The sequence below is a fragment of the Pimephales promelas genome, chromosome 19 (assembly GCF_988280905.1).
Source record: "Pimephales promelas chromosome 19, fPimPro1.hap1.1, whole genome shotgun sequence".
Classification (NCBI taxonomy): Eukaryota; Metazoa; Chordata; class Actinopteri; order Cypriniformes; family Leuciscidae; genus Pimephales; species Pimephales promelas.
In genome coordinates this window covers 21,094,928-21,120,118 of record NC_142787.1, presented here as the reverse complement: position 1 = coordinate 21,120,118, position 25,191 = coordinate 21,094,928, and the positions used below count along the sequence as shown (strand labels likewise).

Genomic DNA, 25,191 nt, shown 5'->3' with positions numbered 1-25,191 from the left:
TACTTTCTTAGTAAATCAAAAAAATATATAAATAAAAAGTATTTTTGGTATAACAAAATAAGCTAAAAACGAATCAAATACTATTTAAATTAATGTTAAAAAAAATGTCTTTATCTTTTGTGATTCTAGTAAAATAATGTAAAAAGATACACTACCGTTACCGTTAGTTTTCCGCAAAAATATTGAATCGGCACCACGCGTTTTCAACATTAAAAAACAAGTTACAAAGTTTCACTATTAGAACCACTAACCAAACACCCCCCACACACACACACCCTTGATCTGCCTCAAACTCCCTAAGACTTTTTCAGAAAAGCTCCATCATTACAACCTTGTTCATCCCCCACAGATCTGCTTTCCTTTGTAGCTTTGTGCCGCAGCTATGACACATTTCAAGTCTTAGCATAATTCAGAATGAGTTTAGCAGGAGGGTGCAGGGTTATTTAAGACCCAGAGAGGTGGTTCTGGTGGTGGCTGGAATCTCCTCAGGAGAGCTCTATGACAGTCGAAGACATGATTAGAGCAGGAGCGGGACATGACGGGGAGGGTAATTACACACTGCCGCCCATGGCACCCCTCCCCGGAGAGCCGAAGCGAGACTCGCATCACTTCTCAGCGGAGCTCAGCGATCCCTCTCTGCTGCGACAACAGAAGAACAGGCAAAATATACACAATACTCATGTCGCACAAAAAAAGACAAGCAGCCGGAGCCCCAGCATGAAACCGTACCGAAAAGCATTCATTTGAAATCCATAAATGAATTAGCGATAATGCCCGAATGAGAACGAGTCCTGTGGCGCTGGCTTTAATGCTAACAGAATGGCCTGCTGAGGTAAAGGAAGGGCTTATTAAAATGGAGGGCATTATACGATTGATGCTGCTCTGGCTTCTTCTGGTCAGATCTCTCTTGGGTGGATCAGACTATTTGTCACCTCTGATAGGAAGTGTTGGTTTAACAGTTCTTTTGGTTGCCCACAGGATTGCGCAAATAGAGGAGACTGAATCAAAGCAGGCGAACAGTGGACGATCAGAAAAATATTGTACATGTGATTGCAAACTTTACTCTAGGGGTTACACAGATTAGTATGGGGGGTTTTAGACTTAAAACCAAGGAATCCCAAATTGAATGGTTACTTTCCCTCTTCTAATTATATAAAGGCAGGTATATATTATATAAAAAATACTTACAGCTAGTTTATAATGTGTTAGAAAATACTAATCTTGATGAAGATGATTCTGCTTATAGATGAATTGAACTTTTCATAATTTATGAACTTTTCATAACTGGCAGTTATTGAATTCAAATAAAACACTGAAATAAATCGAGCTAAATAATGACACTTTTATCTTCTTTAGAGCTGTATATACAAGGTAAACATTTCAGTGTAAAACAAATTAAAACAGTGTAAAATATTAAAATAAATGTTGAAAAAAAATATTTATTCGTTTATTTCTTGTTTCTAGTTTGATTTTTATCCAATATATATTTAAACATGGTAAGTGTAAAATATTAAAAAAATTGTACAAAAAAAAAATACAAAAATAAAATTAAACTTTAGATTTATAATGAAAAGTGCAATAAATAAATTTGCATTAATAATGTTTTGAAATAATATATATATATTTTAAATCATATTTTAATTTATTTGGTTTTAGTACAACAACATTTTTAAAGATGTGGATTTTATAAATCACTATTTTTCTCACAGTACTAGAATTTAAAGTAAATAAAATGTACATTTAATACTCCTCAAATATATCCTTACCTATATATTTTAAGAAGCGGGTCAAGGGGTCAAGACATTTGGGGTTCCTTGGTATTAACAAAACAACAAGACTACAACTTTTCAGGACAATAAGTTGCTATTCTAATTCTAAGACAAAAATGCTATTCTAATAACAAATCGTATCTCAAACAATACCCATCATGCACTTAAAATGTCTTCTAAAGAGCTGCATTACTGTACTAAAGGTACCAGAACTCCATAAAAACTAACCGAGATGGCTTGCGGCCAGGTTTTTCAGCGTTTCCTAAGCTGGGAGCAGTGGGTTGTCTTTATGGGACTTGAGGGGAGTCTGGTGGTCTGGCGCTTGGATTTTAACACATCCCAGAAGCCCTCACTGCAACAACACCAGCTTCTTTCAGCGCACGTGTGGATACATTGACACACAACTTGCGCCAATTAAAAAAGGGAAACAAAACCAGACGACAGAGGAAGGAACAATAAAGTGTAATATGCAACTTGGTTCTTCTAAAGTCTGGATTTGAAGAGGTGTGGGCCAATCAGATGGCTGTTATTCAATTTGATGGTTATTACATGAAGTGAGGCTGCTGGGCTGATGGCAGAGCGCTGTGGAATTTGTCACTTCCTCTCTTTCTCTCTCTCTGTGTGTGTGTGTGTGTGTGTGTGTGTGTGTGTGTGTGTGTGTGTGTGTGTGTGTGTGTGTGTGTGTGTGTGCACGGCGGTGGCTGAGAGGCTATTTCAAGACAGACACTGTATTCACTTTCTGTTCTGCAGTGTATCGAGAGAACAGGTCTGGTTAATTCATGTAAATCTTCCCGCCGTGGGAGTTAGGTGCAAGAGTGTGACGCTTTGCACCGAAGCCCATTTCAATGACAGAGTGGCATGAATGTGCGAGTAAAAACATTCGGGTGCGAGTGTGTGTTTGTATGCATGTCCTTGGCAATGTCCCACAGCAGATGTTTCTCTGTCCGTCCACATATAGGCCTGCTTTGGGAAGATAATATCATGCTCCTCAAAAAAAGGTGCAATTTCTTTCTATCACACACAGCCAGATTTATGTGAATCTTTTCTGGTTTTTGTGTTGGAGAAAAACAAAGGCACCAATTGCGCATTCTGGAAAGACTTGAATTTACTGACCACATGAAAATCTTTGAAATCTTTTCATTTTACGATTTCCTTTCTTTTGTCCTCTGTTCTTCTCGGGTCTCGTTAATGAAACACAAATGGGGAGTGATTGGGTTTTGGCGAGCAGCTAAAAGAACCGTGAAGGCCTCAGGGGTGGGCCGCTCCAGTCGTCTACCTCCTCCCCCCGGAAAAGTGGAGAAGAGTTGTGCGGACCCCTAGGGTGAGCGCAGGGACAGGATCTGCACAGGGAAACTCTACATCTAGGCAGGAGGAGGCCTTGCAGGCCGAGGGGAATGCATGAGCTGCTCTGGAGGGGGCAGCGTGTGTGCGTGCGAGCGTGTGTGTATATGGAAACGTGCTATACGTCGCATGGCGAAAGTGCAGTTTCGATCCTCTCCCACCATCCTCCCCCTCTGCCGGCAACAAACAAACAAACAAAATGGAACCAGCAGGCTGCACTTCCAAGACAAATGGGCGAAATTAGTGAAGAGAGTATGTTCTTTATGAATAATGAGATTCCCACTTCAAAAACACATCCACTACCAACAAAAACATGTACAAACGCCAAAATCTTTTTGAAAAAAATTTCAAAGTGTGGGTTATATTACAGACATCCTCTCAGACTCAAAGCAGCAAAACAAGATCAGCTCCTGCTCCAACTTCCACTAAAAGCATGGCATAAAATGCTTTGTATTAGTAGAAAATCTGTAGTATTTTCGAATTACCAAGCTTTCCACCCTCATATCCCCCTGAGACAAGAGATTGATGTATTTTTTGTCTGGAAAAAGTCCTCAGTTGACGCAAAAATGGTCATTTTGCAACATCGGAGGATTTTTTGGCCAGAAGCTAAAGACTACAGTCAGTAGTAGGGGCTGTCCCGCATCTTTTCAACCTGCCCATAGAGGGTGGGATCTCACTCACAGAATGTACACAGTCAGCCATCTTTTTTTTGGAAGCTAATCTAGCAGGCTTTTGTTCTATGGAGAAAGCTGAGTAGTAGGGGTTACCATCCTCTTTCTCCTGGACATGTCCGGCCGTTGATGTCTGGGATTCAGCTTTTGCTTTCTGCAGTCGTCATTCATTGTTTACATGCACACCTTTTGTTTCAAAATAACTGAATTCATTCCATTGGTGAATCTGAATGTAGTGTTTACATGAACGCTAAAACAGTGATCGGTTGATGTGCGTTTTAACATTGCTAAGAAAATTCCCACTCCGGTGTGTCTCACAGGTGTCGCTCATCAGTAATCAACGCCACCGGCCTCGCGTCGTTCTCCCACGGCCCTCACTCGTCCTGCTCACCACAGTAAACATAATGAATGCCGACCGTAGAATGCAAAAGCCGAATCCCGCACATTTTGGGCCATCTCAAAACACATTTTCGGGCAGACTCATCACGGAGACTCACTAGTAACCTCCCAGAAACCTAGATTTGTTGTTTAACTACTGCGCTCTATTACCGGTAGGCGTGGCCTCCTAGGGCAGCAAGTGCATTCTGGGAGTTGTTGTATTTCATCCACATAAGCCAAAAATACATTTTCTGGCTTTTCGCAGTCTAGAAAGCTCCAAATTCAAAAATTATTTTACATTTCTTCTACATAAATCACCCATTTTAAATACACATTCATCTTTCCAGAGGCAGACTGATCTCATGAAGTAGTGTGTGTATGCCACGCCAATTCGTATTTCCATTTTTGGCGTGCTATCAAGACGCATAATCGCCTTTCAGCGTGTTTATGAACGCAGTTGACTTAACGTTATATAAATATATGACTTACCTCAACCCCGTCCCTAAACCTAACCGTCACTGGGGTTAATGGCATTTATGACTGGAGATTTGACTGCGTGTACAGACACGCGGAATGACGCGGACGTTAATGGCGTAGACATATACGCATACACGCGGATAGCTCAAAATGCGTAGAGATAACACGCCACCTGACTCGAAAGTGGCGTGTATGTTTACGCAAAAGTCATCATGTCATGTTGCCAGAGGATATAATTTCTTATAATAGAAATGTCATATTTTCTGAATGACCAAAGACTCATTTGATCATTTATTGTGGCGATACCTGCAGTATCGATATTTTGCAGTACCAATACTCTTTATTCTATAATATTTATGTATTTACTAAAAATATGTCCCACGTTACGAAACGTAATTCCGGCACTACAATCACAATCTAGCATCATCATTTAGAGTCTGTGAGCCCCCAAATAAATGGGAAAAAAGCCCCACAGAAACCACTGAGAGTTTTGACTTCGCTAACAGGGATTCACTCTCTTCTTTCTCCTGTTCTCATCAGAGGGAGTCCCCTGGGGCCCGGGATAAACTGGGTTCAGTGAGAGTCTTTTATTCTGAGCGATGTGAGGTGAATACCTACTCTGGCTCCTATGCCTTTTTCATTGAAAAACACTTCATGTCCAATTAGCTTTGTCTCTTGACACCTATCACAGCCATGCCACGGACGCAAACAAACCGCCTTTATCATAACTCCAGGCGGACCGCCGCAAAATAACACCACTTCAAACATTTCACCCCTCTCACGGCTAAACCTCAGGGCGACTTTAAAGAGGGCTCTGTTGGTTCAACCAGACCTTCTGTAAAAAGCCAGAAAGGCCTGTGAGAGCAGAGATTGTGAGTGCAATAAACGGGAGCTTTTGTCGCACGGAGACGTATGAAACCAAATTCACTTTTGATGAAGTGGAGGCAGGAAAACGGATAGCCTGGTCCGCATCGTGTCAAAAGAAGCACATGTGCCTAAAAGCTCAACCTGTCCAAGTGAATTACACTCGTCATCTGCCTATGAGGGACATCAGACGTCCTCTTTATTCCTAAAGGACGGGCGATACGAGAGACAAAGATTGCTAAAGTAACTGCATATTTAAGCACATTTCAGCCTACTGTTAGCATGTTCGTTGGCCCACGGCTGGGCTAAAATTACCATTTTAATTTCAACGACAAGATTGTCACTTTTTCTCTGAAGGCACAAACTTTAAAGCAGGCTGTGCTGGGGTTTTTATACTGTAAAATGTTTTTGAATTCCATGAGTCACATTTTAATTTCTCTCCACAGACCAATGACTGCTCAGTGTTATTGACTGTTGTTTCTACAAACATTAGCGTTTCATGATGTTACGCAGCCCTGTTTGTGAATGAGGCTGCTTTTCTCAACCCTTTTCATGATTGAATTCATTTTTCATGCTTCCACAGGGGCCCACCGTGCCCAATTTATAACTGGCTAACTCGTGTAAACCCACGATTCGAGGTGTTGTGATTGGCACCTGGGGAAATGTTTGAGCAGGCAGGTGTTTTTTATTGGTTCACTGGAATATGCTCATAAATTCTGGTTCTTGATTGGCTACAGTCAGCTCTGGAAGAACTGCTGGACGGCAGACGACCATGCCAGGCGACCGTGTGGGAATGGGGTGGCCTAAAAACACACGCCTTCACAAACTCTCAACAACGGACCACCTAAAGCTTCTCAAACACCTCAACCTCAGCAAAACCGAGGGGCCGTCGCCTGCATTTGGAAAACAAGGAGTTTGCTGACTTCGTTCCTCCCGCCTTTCCATTTTTTCTGGACATAGGCCAAAAAACACAAAAAGAATCTGAAAAGGACATTAAAGGGAAGCTTTTGCTGGGTTTTTCCACCAGTTTTGAGAGCTTTTACCACTCAAGCTTACAGTAAGACGGCAGATTAAAAGAACGATTCCGACACATGACTCAGAAGAAAAGGATGAACCTCACATTACATGCCTTCTCTTGTAGCTGAAAGGAATGACTTGACATTGTAATATAGAAAATTACACGCTTCTGTGATGTGAAAGGAAGAACATTGACTCCCATTTTCAAGAGCCAAAAATACCATTAAAAGAAAAGACGAGAAATCCACTGGCACTGTGCTAAATCTTTCACTTGAAGGGTTTCTCATGGCTACAGATAAACACATTAAAGGCTGATTTGATTCACAAAATCAAGTGACTAAAAAGTATTACCAATATTCATTCATATAAATATAAACAAAAAGTGTAGACCCTTATAACTACTCGAAGTTAGTTCATAATGTGTGTATTGATAATTCATGATGTTAAAAAAGTAATACACAATAAAATAATGTATATTATTACATTTATTGTATCTAACCTGCATTAGCTTTAAAAATATTGGAAGCATGCTATACTTGTGCTAATTAAAAGAATGCTTTATATTTGTAGTATTCAGTATTTTTTAAATAAAGTTTAGTTTAAGCACACACACAATATACACACACTATAAGCAATGATTATATGGCACAGCTGACCTGACATGACTCTATTGCATTTGCCAGACTCAATGAACTCACCCCACTCCCTATTTCTCACATCAGGCTAATGAAGACAGCTATACGCTATGCCTCACATAATAAACAAACTTATCAAAGAACAGGGACACCCACCCCCCCATCCGCCCCCCCTACACAAACAGTCATGTATGCATAGACACGTGTGTATAAATCCCAGGCCTTACAGACGCAGCTGAGTTTCTGGAGCCGAGGAGGACAGGTCTCCCCCCGCGGTCACTCACCGCCTGTCCTGATAAGACACATTAGCTTCCAGCATATCCCTTCCCACCCACAGCGTCTACACAACATGCCAATTAGGCCAGAAAACATCACGCCTCAGGCAATCGCAATACCAAAAACACAATCCCATGCACGAACACACCAAAAATCAAAACAAAACATATTTCGTCCAAACTTACATCGTATGCATGCACTGCATACGTATACACACTCTTGCAAGACATTTGCAGTATTATTGTTTTGTCAACTCAAGTGATATATAATGTCAAGATTACAAAAAATATTTAAAAATCACCAGATTATCAAAAATACACTCTTACTGTATGCATAATTACTGAAGAATAGAGAATGATCAATAAGTATGCATGCATACGGTAAGCCTTTTTACAATAATGTATACTTAGTATTATTGTGTTGAGCCTTGATTTTAACTCGTGTTACATAATGTCAGGTAAGTTTAAAAAAGTATTTTTATCATATTGTTTTACTTTAAAATTTTAAACATGCACACTTACATATGCAGTATGCACACTGTTTTAATCGCTAAATATGTATAAAAAATTTTTTTAAAAATCAAATAAAAAAATGCAACCTCTGGAATACATGAAAATGCGCAGAAAGGGCAAACACCACACACCCTCCTTATATTGCGCACACACACATAAGGTCAGTAAACTGTTTAAATTTCAAGCCAATCTGACTTCTACAAATCATCCCATGTGGGGGGCGGGGAGGGTTTTGAGTGAGTCAGTCAGTCCCAGGCTGAGCGCAGAGGACGGCGGGTGACAATGACTGATGGCTGGTTAGAGGTTTGTGTGGGGCATGGAGAGTTTAATCACCCATAACCTCAATTACAGACATCCACTCAGACTCATAAAGCAGCAAAACAAGATCAGCTCCTGCTCCAAATTCCAGTAAAGGCATGGCACAAAAAACGCTCTCTGTCTCTCTCACACACAAACACACACGCCTTCATTGGGAGTATTTAGTGACAACAACGCTCAGAATACCTCAGACCACACACAGTTCAAAAGCAAAAGGATGCTAAATAACACTAATGGAAATGATTTAGAAACATTACAAAAAAACTATTCAGAAATAACCCATAAGAAAGCACACTCACACACACAAGCAACTCATTCCTAATGATCACGAAAGGTCTGTGTGAGTGCTGCAATCTCACACACACTAGCTTTACGTGGGATTAAGCTCCAGCCTTTATCGCAGAGTTCCCACAATCCTCTGTAGACTATCAGAGTCTCCTCCCAAGCCCCCATCATTTCCTTTCCACCTTGTTTTCCTGCTCCTTCTACCTTAGAAAGGAAAAGGAAAAAGCAAGGCGTTGAGTTGAGAGACCCAGGTCATAGCTTCTCAACGAGACACAAACAGCCAGGAGTGTACGGCTTCATGCTGTTAGGGGCTAACGGAGTGACGGGGGTCTAAGGGTCACGGCCCCTCAGCGACCCTCATCAGATGTCTCAGGAAACGTTGAGTCATTCAGTCAGGCGTGCAGCAGGAGATCCTCCGTGTTGACGGGTCCAAACAGTGAGACCTCAGAGTGGAAGCTGTAATCATTAGCAGAGTAATTTCTCTGTGCATGTGCAGCTCTGCAAGTGGAGTCAAATCAGGCTTTAATGCCTTATCCCTCTGGGGTCTAAGGTGTTTTTGGGGTCCTTGAGATGCTTTGACGTGCCCTGACATTTGTGCTTTTTTCAGTTGTTTATAAACATATTAACGGCACAGGGGAAATTACACTCTATTTAGCACAAACAGGGCTACCAGAATATGTGAGCAACATGTATGTACATGTTTGTAAAAAAAATATTTTTCCATATTAATATTTTTTAAAGTTGGCCAATACATTTTATACATATTTCAAAGTTAAGGATTCATTATTTTGATATAGCTTGCATTTGAACAAGCACTGTAACAGCTGCTTAGTTTATATTTGACAAAACATACTATATATTTAACATATGAGCAGAAACTAGAGCAGAATACTATATATTTAAAACATACTATATATTTAACATATGAGCAGAATCTAACTAAAGCTTATTTGATGTCTATTTCATAGTAAAACTTTATTATCTATCCAAAGCTAGTCAACGAAATATTGTTTTTTTATATTTCATCTGTAACAGTGCGCATCATTCACACACCCAGACACCCAGTTCATATTTAAACAGTCTTTTTGGTTTTTACAGATTCTCAGTAGGCTATAGCAATATAGTTTGTATGTGTTCATGTAAAATAATGTAGGAGCGATAGTGAATGAACGGATTCATTCATTCATTCATTCATTCATAGACACGCAATTCATATTTAAACAATGTTTGTGCAGTTTACAGACAATATTCAATAACATGGTTAGAACAAAGCAATTAAGAATAAATGACTCACTACATCAGCTAAATTACTTATTATTTTCAATGTTCAATGTTGACAGCTATGCTTCTGAGGTAACTTCTACAGGATTATTAGATAGTATTATTCCTAACACAGCAAGACAAGGTAAAGTACAAGATTTTTATTAAACTAGATGTTGTATCCAGCTGATGTGGGCATTTTCATGACTTGCCTCAAGATTTGCGTTTGAATAGTGCACGCTCTCAGTGGGCATGGTCACATTAACACATCATACGGAATAATTCGCTGAAAGGAAAACGACTGACATCTCTCTCCTTTCATACAGATTACATAAACTGAGAATAGTTGTTTTTTTATTTAAATTACTTCTATTACTTATTTAAAAGAAAAGAATTTCATAAAAACAAGAGAAATCTGTTGACTGTGACAAGAATTTACTGAGTTACAGTTCATTTTTGGACGCGTTTCAGAATGAACTTCACTGACAGAGTGAAGGTAAAACGCGCAACATGTTTATTTTTCTTTATTTGACAAAAAGCAGACACTTTGTTTTTATTGCGAGTATACACAAAAAAAGACACTTAAAAGGATTGAATGATGCATAATACGTATATGTAAGATCAAAATCAGCAGAGTATTTTAAATCTCTTTTGCACTGATAAGAAAAAAAAAGTGAGCTGATGACACCGGCTTGATTGCCGACCCCAGAAGGTTAAATGCTCTCTTACATTATAACAAATATATATACATAAAATGAATTGGAATAGTTGCATTTTAAGGCAAGTTTCTCAAAAAAAACAAAAAAATAACAAAAATATATAATTTGAATGATGCAATGTTTTCATTATAATAATACACAGAGCAATATTGTATAATATAGCTCTAATAATAATAATAATACATATTGTAATATGTATTATTAATTATATTATTAAAATTACATACTGTAAATTAATCCATTTACAATAATAGGGAAAAGACACTGCACATTTAAAATACTTCTCCCTGGCACAGACAAACAACTGCTCTCAGCTGAATTAAATTCAATCTATTTAATTTACAATCTATTTGTAAATTACAATCTCTCACTATATATATAAACTATATTAGATTATAATATAAAATATATTTGTAATAATATATTTTGTTTATTATTCTTGTTTTGGTCAATAAATAAGGCAAAAGATATTGCACATTTAAAATAGTATGTCCCTGGCGCCATGAATTCACTTGACGGCTCTGACAAACAAGCTGAAATACATGTGCACAAATACACGGATATGTGCAATGACAGCGGAATCTTAAATCTGTAATGCGTCCTATTTAACTTGACGGATTACTTGTCTAAGTGAAAATAATTTGTTGATCCAGAGTGCTGTCATGGCAACTTGAGTCTCACAAATCATTTTTAATTGACAGTATTTAAAGCAGGTGAAGGGAAAAAGCGACTGGCAGAACATAAAACAAACATCTCTCAGTATTGTGAGGGAACTGAACCACCTGTCACTAAAAGAAGCCATTAAATAATCGAAAACCCAGCTTTTAAAGATGGAGTCTCATATTTTTATGCCAAAACACTTTCTCCGTTTAATTTGCAGCAACAACTGTAAGTAAGCCATTTGTAGGCTGAATTATGAAGAGCTTCCACTGCAAAAGATCAGACTAACAATTTTCAGTGGATGATCTCATAAACTAGCATTGAAAGAAAAATCAAAGTGATATTTAAGGACCACAATATAATATATATTTCGGCCCTTGACCAAACACCTAGAAACCATCTAGAAGTGCACTTAAAAACAGTTTAGGACTCTTATTAAATATAAACGCATCAGCCAAGAGCAATGAAAAGATGAGGGTTTGACAACAGAAGGAAACAGTCAGTGTTTTCGCCCCGCTTGCTTGGAGTCCACCAGTCAGTGCAACCTCTCCTGCATCCGCATTACTACTGTGTGCTCAGCCAATCAACTGCACAATGAAGCAAGATAAATGGGAATTACCCGCAAGGCAAAGGTTAATGTCTTTCGAACCGATCTGCACTCATTCTATCAACAAAGGAGGAGATCAAAAAGCCTGGAGCATCTCTATTGACTCAGTGGTCCAGAGCGACTCCGTGCCTGCGCTGAGGTGCGTTATCTGTGGGTTGAGAAAGCCTCTGTCTGTTGCCATAAGCCTGTGATTGGAAGTGTACGACGAAGAGGCTTTAAACCTTTTCCACTTTTTTCCTCCAAGCAATGAGCTCAAGCAATGAGCAACTGCACCAACAATTGTGACATCTGTTCTGCAGAAAGGACCCGACGGATTACATGTCAATTACAACAAAGAGCCCGGAGTCCTGATAAATGACAGCCCGCAGAGCTCCTTTGTGGCACAGAAGAAAAGTGAACATTTAATGGCTTTCTGTATTCACATGTATTTGGAAACAGATGTGAAAACGGCTAAGAAAGAACATGAGTTTGACTGTAAACAGGCCAGACGATTGAAGTGATTATCTGGGGAAACTAATCATTTTTATGCATTTGTTTACACAGATGAGAACCTTAAATATAGGTTTGTTTGTGTTTGAGTAACATTTGAGTGTGTTCACAGAGGACAAAAAAAAAGTGTTAATCTAGTCTGATGTTTGTTGAAATTATTGGCGAAAAAATTTAATCATCATCACAAAGCTTCTTTTTTAGCTTGTTTACATTATTGTTGAGCCAAATATGATGCACCATGATTGTTTAGTTTTGATTTTTGTTTGTGTGGGTCATATTAGAGTGTTTGCGTATATGTAGGACACACATGTGTTAATCCATCAACAAAAATACTGATGAAAATATTTTTGTATAAATTACTAACACTTTCTTTTCGTTTCATTTTCATTATTGTTGACGAAAAGGGGAAAAAATGATGAAAGCTGCATCTCAAAGACACTACATTTTACTTTTACATTTTACATCTAATCTGTTATTGTTGAGTAAATGAAACTATTTAAAGATTAAAAAAGGTGCATTTTAACAACAAAACAATAACCTAAAATGTACTGTTAAAGAAAATATGACGAGATAAAAAGAACTCTGTAAATAATTAATAATAAAGTAAATAATAATCAAATAATATAAATCATCATCAGTATGTAGATTGTTCCACCTAAGCTTAACAACATTAAACTGAATCGCTTTTTGTGTTAATACTGAAGTTGTGTGTATGTGTGGGTGTGTTTATCATATTTGTGTCTGCTTTAACTTCTCAGGCTCTTCCTTTCACTCTTAGCACAAACAGGAAGTCTCTAGGCGCTCTTCCTGGAGAGAAGCACAGTGGGATATGCACAGTGCACACACACACACTTACAAATGCAGGTTTTATGAGAACACTGAGAATAGACAGATCATGACAGCGGTCTCTTTCACACATGCACACACACACACACACACACACACACAGCCCAAAAACTTTTGCTCAAAAGGCCTTGTGAAGTTTAACAGAGACACTGAGTGTCCATCCAGAGCACTGCCCTCAACAGTCCAAACCCAAACTAACCAATCCAGCACACTGAGGCAGAACACATGCCCAAAATGCCCTTTTTACAAATCCGCATGTGTCTGAGGAAAGAATGAGAAATATCTATGACTGCTTCCAAATCTCTGCAAAAAACATTTTCAGATTGCATTAAAATTGCACATCACAGCTGTTGTTGAAATTGTTCAGCAAGATTTAATACAAAACAATGTGGACCAGAGAAGTTAAACATTCAAAATCCTCTTTTGCTCTGAAGTGTTTGTCATTCTAGCAACTAAAACTGGCGACGTTCACATGCTAACTGTAACCAACATCCCTAAGAAAGTACCTTTACCCACCATCCTGTTAGAATATCCAGTTAAACATGGTGGATTGTTTCTAGCTAGTCCAAACTGGTCATTTGCTGTTCCACTCACCGGTTATTAGCTGGTCAAACAACCACCATGTTCTAAAAACATACCACAGAAAACTACCAGTAAAGCGAGTAGCTAGTTTATCGCTAGTCTAACATGGTATATCAGTTTGTGCCAGTAAATAACCATCTTAGAGCAGCAAATGACCATCAGGAAGCAGCTAAAAACAGCTTGGAACAGTAAATAACCGCATTGGATCAGCTAGACACCAACATCTATGTTACTCAACATAGTTACCGGTTCAAGAAGGATGTTCCAGGAGACCATAATCTCGTAATTGGAAGAAAAACAAAATGGGTGCAATGTTGGGTGAAAATATTCCATGATCCATAATTTATGAGTTTCTCCTTATCAATTCAACATCAAGACGACAAGTTGTTTGCAACTCTGACCCACAATTAGCTGATAGCATGTAATCTAATTACTTGCGTGTTAGGTGATAAGTCACAGCTTACACTGGATTTGTGTTGCTCTGATGGGCCACTACCTCAAACAAGCGATGCATGGGACACAAAAAGCATGAGTTTTAAGTATTTTACAAAAGCTTTTAATATAAGCTGAAAAACAAACAGGATATGAGAGGAGACAGACCTGAGAAAAGGCTTTTAATTTTAGAGTGGCACTCTTCATTTGAATCAACAAAGGGAGGAACTAAGAGTGACTTTAACGGATTACAAGCAAAAGAAACAAAAAGGACACTGGCTGCATGTCTTCTTCAGTCAATTTAACCTTGAGGACGCTGTCATTCTGCGGTGAATTCTGCCTCTTTTATCTTTTAAATTTTAAATTTTATCACCTTTTAAAGATTGAAAATGATTCCAGTTATGGCGTTTGAAACCTGCCTGCCACAGATAAGCAACACTGACAGGAATGAGAGAGAAATTGACTCTCACAAACACAGGAAGAGTCCCATAACTCAGTTTACCCTTTCGGTATAAATACCATGAGTACTTGCAACCTGACAGACATTCAACCATACAGGTGGATGGGCAAAGCAAGCCCTGTTTGTGGTTGAGCAAAGATTTACCTGCGATTGTGTGTAGTGTGAACCTAGTGCACATTTTGCTTTTCATAGTAATTGATTGCTAGCCAGACGTCCATCCATATGTGAACCTGTTATCGACCTGCTCTGAATGGGAAAGTGCCTAAATCCAGATGGTTGACATCCCTTACTATATCATTTGAGCTTCAGGGTTTTGAATAACTGAGCAACGAGTGAGCAAGAGTGTAGGGTTTGAGCTATTATGTTATATAAAGCAAGTTGCCAATCTCTTCCAATGCAAAGCAGTTATATGCCAATTAGCATATTCATGATGTCATTGTCACATTGCGTATTCAGCCGTTTGCATTTGTTATTTTCTCAACTACTCTGTTCACCTTTTTAATACAGCCAAATGATTAATAAAACGGTTTTAAATTATAAATCTTTCTGTTGTCAGAATGAATATGAAATAATGACTGAAAACTTTTACCCAGGCTCTCCCTTGCAAGCTATTAATCTTTTTCTCCACTAAAATCAATTTGAACTGAAAAAAAAAAAAAAAACACAGAGATGTGCGCATGGCGGGAAAGCAAGATTGTGCGCTCGTGCAGCAGTACCGGCGAGTCTCGGAAACTAGATAAGGTGATTTTTTGGAAAAAGAGTTGCTAAAGGAGTCCGAAAAGTCACTAAATCTAGCAATAAAGACGCAGAATTGGCAACACTGGTCGCACAGCTCGTTTCTATTCTGTAATGCTGTTGATCTTCTGCACACGTGTCTGCAGCGTACTGCAATATAACAGACCAGATGGCGGGAGAGGTGTTAAATAAACAACGACGTGCCCGCATTAACAGCTTGGGTTACAAACAGCTGCTTTATTTGCCATTTCTGATTTAAGAGTATTATCAGAAAACAGGAGCTGGGGGAAAGACTGATAATCTGCATCGAAGAGGGATTGAATACACATGATGCGAGCGAGCCACACAGCTCCCTGTTGAGGACAGAGTCCCGTCGGCCCAAGAGGGATGTGCCTCCGCTGTAATCAGATGCGGGACAACGCGCAGTAAAGAGGCAGAAACATTGTCTGCACAGCTGGGGTAACAGTTGTCCACTCTCGGATGGAGATATAATCAAGGCTGCATGTACACACAAATATACATGAAAGAGTGTAATCCAGAAAAAGGGAAAAGCGTTGCGGAGGTGTCTCTTTACACTAATCTCTGCTTTCAATCCCATTTGTTTCCTCTCCATTCGGACATCTTCGCTTGAAAAGCATTAGCAGATAGGGACACAGTGTTCCGAGAATGTCTGCTTTCATAAGCATTAAAACAGCCCTCACTTCCGTCACGTACACATGGTTAACCCTTTCCTGGGATCAGCCTCTTCTCCATAAGAAAAGTTGGAGAATAAAAAGAGTACTAAATGAGAGATAGAAGTGAAAAGCAATCCACCTGGCCGAGACAACAGGAAAGCACATCTCTTAGAATGAATTATGCACACCAGTTTATTCACAATCCCTGCCTGTAGGCCATTAAAAGTCATTCTTCAAGAGTAAGCAGGCTTTCAGTGGCCTAAACATGTGCCATCCCAAAAATCAAGAAGAAAAAAAAAGTTACACAAAGAAAATCTACTATAATTTTTACTAGCGTCTATATATTTTACATTGGTACATTATTTTCACACAAAAAAAAAACCTTAATGGAGTTAAAGGGATACTCCACTTTTTTTGGAAATAGACTCATTTTACAACTCCCCCAGAGTTAAACAGTTGAGTTTTACCGTTTTCTAATCCATTCAGCCGATTTTCTGATATTTAGAAGAATATCAGTAACCAGAGAGTTTCTGGTCTCATTGACTTCCATAGTAGGAAAAATATACTATGGAAGTCAATGAGACCAGAAACTGTCTGGTTACTGATATTCTTCTACTGTAAATATCAGAAAACCGCCGAATACATCTGAAAACAGTCAAACTCAACGGTTTAACTCTGGGGGAGTTGTAAAATGAGCCAATTTCCACACAAAAAAAAAGCGGAGTATCCCTTTAAAAATGGGTTTCATTATTGTTGTGAAATGTATTGGTTATTGTCTTTCTTTTGATTTTGGAGTGAAATTTGACCCAGACAAACACTTAACTAGAAACTTACATTGATGTTGGATTTATTATGTACAACTAATTATTCTTTTGAATGATATCCTTCCAATTAATTAATGAAAGCGGTTCACAAAACTAGTCAAGAAAAATAGCCTAGATTTAAATGAAAATGAATTGGTCTTGTTTAAAATCATCCATGGATTTTAAAGATTGAAGTGTAAATACTAAATTTAATAAACTACTCAATCACTAATAACATGTTCAATAATAGTCTAGACTAAAGCGTTTATCCTTCCCCCTCACACAACATCCCTCTCTGTCATTCCTGATGGCATTGCGTTTGATTTCTGCTTTCATATATTCATTATTACATGGCAACATCAGTCAATTAGCTCAATGTCACAGGCTGCAATGGATTTGTGGACATGATGCCCCTGTGGCGTTTGTTTCGCTCGGGCACACATGCTCTGCTCCCTACCTCCCAAATGCACAGCAGCCTAAACCGGGGGAGTGCATGTGTGGTAAAAGGTCAACTTTCCACAAGAATTCCTCTGGAACAGCCGCAGTGGAGCCGAATTCACAGAATGAATGGATGGGTCCAATTTCACCAAAATGACGCTTTATACATAGTACACTTTTGAATCTGAAGGATATATATCAGTGTGACTGATAACTAAAACTCTGATTCATTCTTTAAAAAGTGACTGATAACTAAAACTCTGAGTCTTTAAAAAGATTTTTTTTTAGAACCAGTCACAGCTGTGTGTCCCTGAACAGAGGCACACTAAAACAAGACATTTCCATTAGCTGTAAATGTACCAAACCACTTCCAGTGCAAACATGGGCAACAAGTAACACATCTGTCCCATTCTTTCTGACTGTATCCCAGAATGCTTTGCAGTAAATTAGCACACTCGGTTGGCCCTGTTGCTACCTGTATGACATAGTAAGGTCGCAATCTTCTTTTGTTCAGTGATCTCATGTCCGCTTTAACCTGCATCAAAAGATGGCAACGATGGCAGTTGTCTGAACATTGACCTTGTCCTTCATAAGAAGAGCTCTGGTGGTGGTATTCAGATCAAATAATCGCTCCAGTTGACTGCGCACCCCTCTGCCACAGCGATGGGTATAATGCCAAGTATGTCTAATCATTTTAGCGTCAAAATCCCAACAGAACCCCATCCATGACCTCCCCTACGAGCCCTCATGCCCTCTCAAGCTCTTAGTGGCCACCCTAAGGGAAACCAGCCTCCTTGTGCCTTTGTGGATAGAGCTAACTGACCGTGTACTTTCCAAAGGACACCTGAGCTTTGACAACTGCTAAGCCTAAGGCACGGTCCAGTTAACAAACAGACGAAGTGCAGACGTATGCCGAAACACGATATGCCTTCAACACAGCAATGCGTCATCTGATGTAAGAAACTATTGAGATTATTAAACACTATTGAACATTTAAAAAATACACATTAAAAAAAACAAAATACGATTTAAAAAATATATTTTATTTAAAAGAGAGAGAGAGTTAAGTTTGGGGTCAGGTTCTATTAATTAAAGAACCCTAAAAAAATGCAACTGTTATAAACAATGAAAATAAGATATGTTTCTAGAGCACCAAAATATATTAGAATGATTTCTGAAGGATCATGTGACACTGAAGACTAGCGTTAATGGCTGCTAAAAATTCAGGAGAACAAGAGCCTTCTTTTCGAAAAAAAACGAGAAAAAAAAACGTACTGATCCCAAATCCTATCAATACAATCTTTAGATTCAAAGTATAAATGCATTTCTGATTCAAAATAACTCAAAATGACCGGAGAGGGTCACATATTACATGCATAACTTGCCTAATCCAAACCATTTTTGCATTTGATTCCCAAAGACCTTTAAGTTCTTCCCCCATCCATCCCAAAGGAGCATGAAAGATCAGTGCTAAAGTAGGTTAGTACTTTATGTTTGTAAAATCAGCATGCACAGTGAACCTATGTGTGTCTGATCCAAAACATCCTGTTGTCCCTGGCAGGATAGATTGTATGCATATTAAAATCAGATGACTTCAGTCCATCCAAACAACACTTCTTCCATAAACCCACACACAAGTGTGCCAGTGTGTTCTAAAGAGTCATCCCAGATTGGCCAGTTCCTTTGGAAGGGCCTCACTGAATGTCTTAATGTTTTAAGACTCCAAGTATGCAAGAATATATTGTTGCGCAGCCTGAATGGAAAATAGAGGTTCTAATGCCACAATATATCAAATTCACAATTGTTTTTATATGTCACCCTAAGTGTGAACCTAAAACAATGCATGGTGCAAACAAATAACAGTCTATTTGTAATATTTGCTTCCTGCATTTGGAAAGACTGTCATCTCAGTACATTTTTCCAGCAGTCAATTGCACTGTAAACATAATAAAAATAAATAAATAAATAAATAAAAAATAAGTGTTTTTGAAGAACGTCAGCCTGAGCCAATGAAAAGTTTTTTTTTCAGAAGTTGAGAAATTTTATTTAAAAAAAAAACATTTCAACAATGTGCATCATCACTATAAGATCAGTAAATGTATATATATATATATATATATATATATATTATTTTTTAAGTAAATAGGGTTCATTTTGATTTCGTTGACCTCAAGCCATAATCACCATAAATTAAACCCTAATGATGAAACAGACAGAGAAGGTCAGGGAGAAAGCAGCATATCCCAGAAGGCTGTGAGATGCAGAGCGAGACACGGTGTTGCCGCCCACAAACCCTCCTCGGTCAGCTGTGACAATGAGATAGAATTTCACTGTGATGGTGGCACACAGAGATTAAGAGCTCAAAGATTTATCAAAGGCTTAGTCGCTCTGATTTTTTTCCTGACCCATGCGGCTGCTGTCACACTCTGCCAATGTGAGCTTCACTTCCTCGGTTTGTAACACACTTTGCTTCCTCCTGCAGATTTGGCCCCATCTCTCTAACTGTTGCCACTCACACTTTTGTTTCACACACGCTCTGGCTCTGATTGGCTGGCATGTAACGAAGAATGTCAGCTGGCCTCACCTTCAGAGATGGTCACCGAAACAACTAGCCTAGTTTATGATGCGTACGCACACGCTGGTCATTCCATATAGTCTGTTACAGTTGGCTCTCAGGCTGCAACTAAAAGGAGATGAGACTTGTCAATTCTCAGTAAAACATTTATTTTCAAAAGGCCCAACTTCACGAGCTGTCTCCACCATATTTTATTCTGCATCCAACAAGTGTCAGGTGTATCGGCCACGCACTCTCCAGGCGCCACCTAAAAAACCATACACACCAACCACACACATGCACGTACACATAGCCTAAGCTGAGACGTCATATTCATTCCATAATACAGTGCGTGTTGTCCTGCAGTCATTTGAGGTGAAAGTGTGGCTATGTGTTTGTATTGGCGGTCAAAGCAAGAGTTTAGCAGGATTGTTTCTTCATTTTGCCAAAAAAAAAAAACCAACTTGACTGTGAGACCCACATATCTTCCACAAGGGGTGTTCTTAAAATAGAGTCCTAAAAAAGAAATGTAATATCGCACACAAAACTTTTTTAATGTCAATTTAAATAAATCAATGACTTTGAGGAGAGAATATAATGGCAGGGAGAGTTCGGTGACAACATAAAAACATCTATTTATATTAACAATAATAATATTAAAACTTTTTTTATTAATTAATTTATTATTAACAATACATTAATAATAATAATATTCATCATCATTATTAATCCAACAAGGAATATTAATATCATCATCACACTAAAGAACGGATGACAAGTGAAATACACACTTAAAAATTTACAATAAAAACATAAAAACTCTAATATTAATCACTGTTCACACACACACACACACAAAGTCCAATATCATAGAAGTGTCCTCCATCATTTTCATTTCAAGAGGCATGGGCAGAGTAACACAAGATATGAAAGCAAGCTGCTTTCAATTAGCTGGCAGATTAGCTCAAAAAGTGCTTGATAGCGTCACGGGGAAAATTCCATCCCAACAAGCCACATGACTCCCACTTTGCTTCCAGTGTTTACACGGGCTGATGAAGGAATAAAGTAAAACGTCTCTCCCAGATGAGATCACTCGGATCAAACTTTTCGTTTTGCTTCTCCTCATTACACTCCCGACGTATGGAATGTGCTCATTGGTGCAGAAACAGGGGGTGGCTGGAGTGTTTAGGACTGATGCCAGGTCTTAATCAAATAGCTGATGAAAATTAACTTCAAAATCCAATTAGCCCAAACCCCTTTGGCAGCTACGACCCAAATAATGACAGACTGCAGGCTCGCTGTGAGAACATAAACCAACATGACTACATATGACAAAGACATGTTAAAAAATGGCAGCCGAATTATTATTTCTCCACTGGGTTACCTTTGAAGCCCAGTTTAAATAAATATGACTATTAAAATAGCCTGTACGGCCGGGTAGTGATGGATTTCAGAGCGAATAAAGAGCCTGACTCTATAATCAACAAGTTGGAGTTTCCAGGCCCCTTTTTGGCGGCCCCGGGCCAACAGGAAGTGGTGAGGGGCGAGCATGGACGCCAACCAGACCCAATTAAAAAACAAGGACCATGGAACATGTTGCAGCTAACAAGCTCCTTTCCTTGACCCCCCCTCACCTTCTGACCCTAGAGTGCCCCTTCCCCTTCCCGTGCGACCACAAGGTCTACAAACACATGCTTTGGTCTCGGAAAGCCTGACCGCATTTTCTTTTTGTCTTTTTGTAGGCAGCCGGCGATGTTCCACTGAGCAAAAACACACCCACCTCAAGCCAAGTCATTTTTACAGTTAATTCTACAGCCACTTGTCGTAAATTAATACGGCCGCAAAAGTTGTTTCCAAGAAATCTGGAAAATAAGTAGCCTCCAAATTAATTGGGAGAATTTATGAAGCTGAGAGATGCACCGCGACTCAACCAATATAATTAAGTGTGGCTAGAAGTAATAAGGTTTGGCTTTAGGGCGTAACTTGAGTTTAAGATAAGTGATGCCAATAAAAAGTGAATAATTAAAGAAAAAAAAAAAAAACACCCACACCTGAAGGAGAAAGTGGTCCGAAATGAGTCTGACTAAACCTTCGTCCTTACCCAACCCTAATGAAACAACCAAAAACTGAGCCAGCGATCATCTCCTTCTGCCCGCTACAGAAGTGGTCCTGTCATTTGGGCTCTGCAAACATGGACCATATGTGAGTTCAGCGCTGGCAATCAGACTCCATTATGAAGCAGGCGGCTGAGTTCATCAGGAAAAAATTAGCCCGCCACTCAGTTGAGCTCTCCCATTGGCCGGACACGCGGAGCGCTGCGTTTGAGGGCACCCCAGACATTCCTGTGGATAATCTTTTCCATTCCTCTACTCGCTACAGCAAGAAGAGCCCAGATCGCAATACAAGGACGGCATTGTGAGGCCCCTCCGCAGCACTTTTTTAAGTGCTCCCTCTTGCGCACTTCATACGAGCAAAAAAAATTATATTAATAAAAAACCGAGCGCCTTTGAAATGAAGTTGGAACTGAATAAGGACGCTGTTTCTCACGGTCTCTTTCCAGTAAGGCTATGTTTTGTAAAAAAAAAACAAAAAAAAACAATATAAAACCACTGGAAGCCAAAGTGCCGCCACATCAGGGATTCAGATCTGCCTTGGTAACGTTAATTTGCCTGCTTCGTTTGCCAGGAAACCCATGTCATCTTCCTCACTCGAATGTGTGATTTTGGTCACCACAATACAAGCAACAAGCTAAGACTGGAACACATCCTCCCGCTCTGAAAAGATTTACAGAAACACATTCCTTAATTAGAAACACGGCTATTACTACTTCTATAAACGAGCGACTCCAGTTAGGCTAGCCACCACACCAGACCACAGGGTTTCCACAGTAACCATTTCACCGCGAACAGGCTGCTGAGCACCACGCAGGGTTTTAAAGACTCGTTCTCCACAAGCTCTATTATGGGCTCTGGAAAAGACAATATGTAGAAAGAAACTTTTATAAGCAAACTAATTTGTGTTGCCAAAAACGCTCTGGAGCGTCTCAAGACCACCACGCCAGCTTGCGGAAATATTTAACATTTTTCACAAACAGAATGACTTGAGCACGAATAGCTCCAAATAAAGCAACTAAACCAAGGAAATATCTCCGTATACCATCATCAAAAGTAGCCCTTTGTTGTAAATGATGTATGCAAACCATCTGCAGTGGCTTTTAAAACATGTTTGCAATGCCTTTCTGAGTTGAGAGAGTATAAAACATGGATTCAATCAAATCACATGGGTACTTGAGGGATAAACCAGCCTTCAACTTGTGCTTCTGAGCAAACGCTGAACCCTTTGGGGCTTTTGTAAAAAAAAATATTTTATAAAACAATAAATCCAAGAAGTGACTGTCAAATCCAATCCCATTATAAAATCAAAATCAAAGATGAATCGAAATGGTATCTCATTTGAATAGCATATATGAATGAGGTCTCCCATAATGCACCCAGCACATGTGTAGGGTTAAAAAAACGAACTCAATTATATACATACAGGACTGTTTCCCATATCCGTGGTTCTCATCTGATGTCACAAAAAAGATTGCAAATCTGTTATGATAGGGAAAGAAATATGATGCTAAATGCAACTAGTTGAACCTAATTAACCATATAATTGTGCAAATGAATAGCTAAATAAATTGGCTTATCAACATTAGGAGTAAACATTTTACGTATATTTTGTTGCTGACGTCTAAGGACTGAACAATTCATCTATCAATAACTGTAAAATTAATTAATTTCAATATTTCATTGTGAGGGCATGTACAATCAATTTTGTCCGGTCTCAACTTGATGGGCAGTGAAAAATCTAGACACAAAACCAACTGAGAACCACAGTCCTACAGAACTCTAAACTGAATTGATTCAGGAGTCTTTCATGATCCCATTTTTCATGAATCAGTTGATATGTCATTTGCTTATGAACAGATCTAGATGTTACACTATATTAGGAAAACACAATAAAAGACATGTAGCAAAACATGTTAACATCCAAGCCAACAGTATATCATTCTCCACATACCACAAGGACATGGCTGGAATGTGCCGTAACTCTACCCCATAAGGATCACTTAGAGAAGACTACTGGTAACATGTCCATCAGCCCTAGCATAACAAACTGTAAATAACACACTGCAGGGCCGAAACATTCGAATTAGAGAGTGTGTTTGTATGTGTACGCATGGAGCGCAAGATGAGTCTTGTTTCTTGCAGATGCAGACTTATTACAAGACCAGACACATTTGGCATGAGTTATAGCTGAGCGTGGTGGAAATCCGTTTAGGGCTCTAAATATGACTTCAATGCATTGATTTATGCATGCATTTTGAGTGTTCTTCAAAGTAAGAACCATAAGGTTTCATGGGAACAGTTGACGCACACAAAGAGGCAGAATTATTATATGGTGGAGGTACACAGCTGACAACAGTTGAAATATTGCTAAAAGCTTACGCTCTACAGAGAACATAAGTGATTTTGCAGTCCTGAATAAGCATTCGTTACCTGTAGAAAGTCTGCGTTGATGAAGAGCACACATTCCGCTGAAACACGTACATGCTTCTGCTCGTCCTCTCTGAGGCGGTGGTGGTATTGAGCACTGGGGCTTCAGGAACCCTACAGGAAAAAAAACACGAGATTCAACTTTACACTTATGTTGACAAAACTATTTCCTTATTATAATAAATACATGTAATAATGTTAAATATAACCATTCGGGGGGGGGGGGGGAAACACATCCTCCAATACCAATGAATTTAAACAAACACAAGGTTAACGTAATATTAATAAATAACCCTTTATCTCCACAAAATGACATGAATTAAGTTACTTGCTAGTCAAGTACATCTGAAATGAATGGAACCTGAATAACTAAAGCATAACATTTACAATATTGTATTACAACAGACAATTATAATTGGCATTTGAGAGTTTTAGCCATGTTGTCCCTTCTCTACTGAAAAAGATGCACTTCTGATTTCCCACTTTAGATCGGACTGGCAGACTTGACAGAGCAGATGTTTATTTGCCCTTTATAATTAAATTGATCTTTTAAAGGAGCAACAACTTTGACTCGTCCCTGCCTTGTGTATTGCCCCTCTATGTGCTGTGGTAAGCCCCAGCCAACCTTTCACATTTCCAGCTTTTCCCTTTTCTCCAACTCACAACCCCAGAAGTAGCCAAACATGCGAGTCGGGATGCAAAGGGGTAAAAAACGCCAGGGGGGAGTTAAGAAAGGAGCAGGGGTGAGATCGGAGGCGGATGACTCAGTATGGGCAAAAGGCTAGATGATACAGGCATGCCTGTGGGGGTCATGGCAAGACACCATGCTGTGCATCTCAGGGTTTTTT

General features: G+C 39.1%; 1 protein-coding gene across 4 annotated transcripts in view; it reads right to left on the bottom strand.

Moving 5' to 3' along the window:
* Nucleotides 1–25,191, bottom strand: part of rxraa (retinoid X receptor, alpha a) — a 162,180-nt gene that overhangs the window by 48,767 nt on the left and 88,222 nt on the right. For all 4 annotated transcript variants that reach the window (XM_039688037.2, XM_039688038.2, XM_089124012.1 and 1 more), the window contains exon 2: nucleotides 24,347–24,457. In XM_039688037.2, coding sequence (XP_039543971.1) covers nucleotides 24,347–24,457 — 111 coding nt within the window. The remainder of the gene's footprint in view (nucleotides 1–24,346; nucleotides 24,458–25,191) is intronic.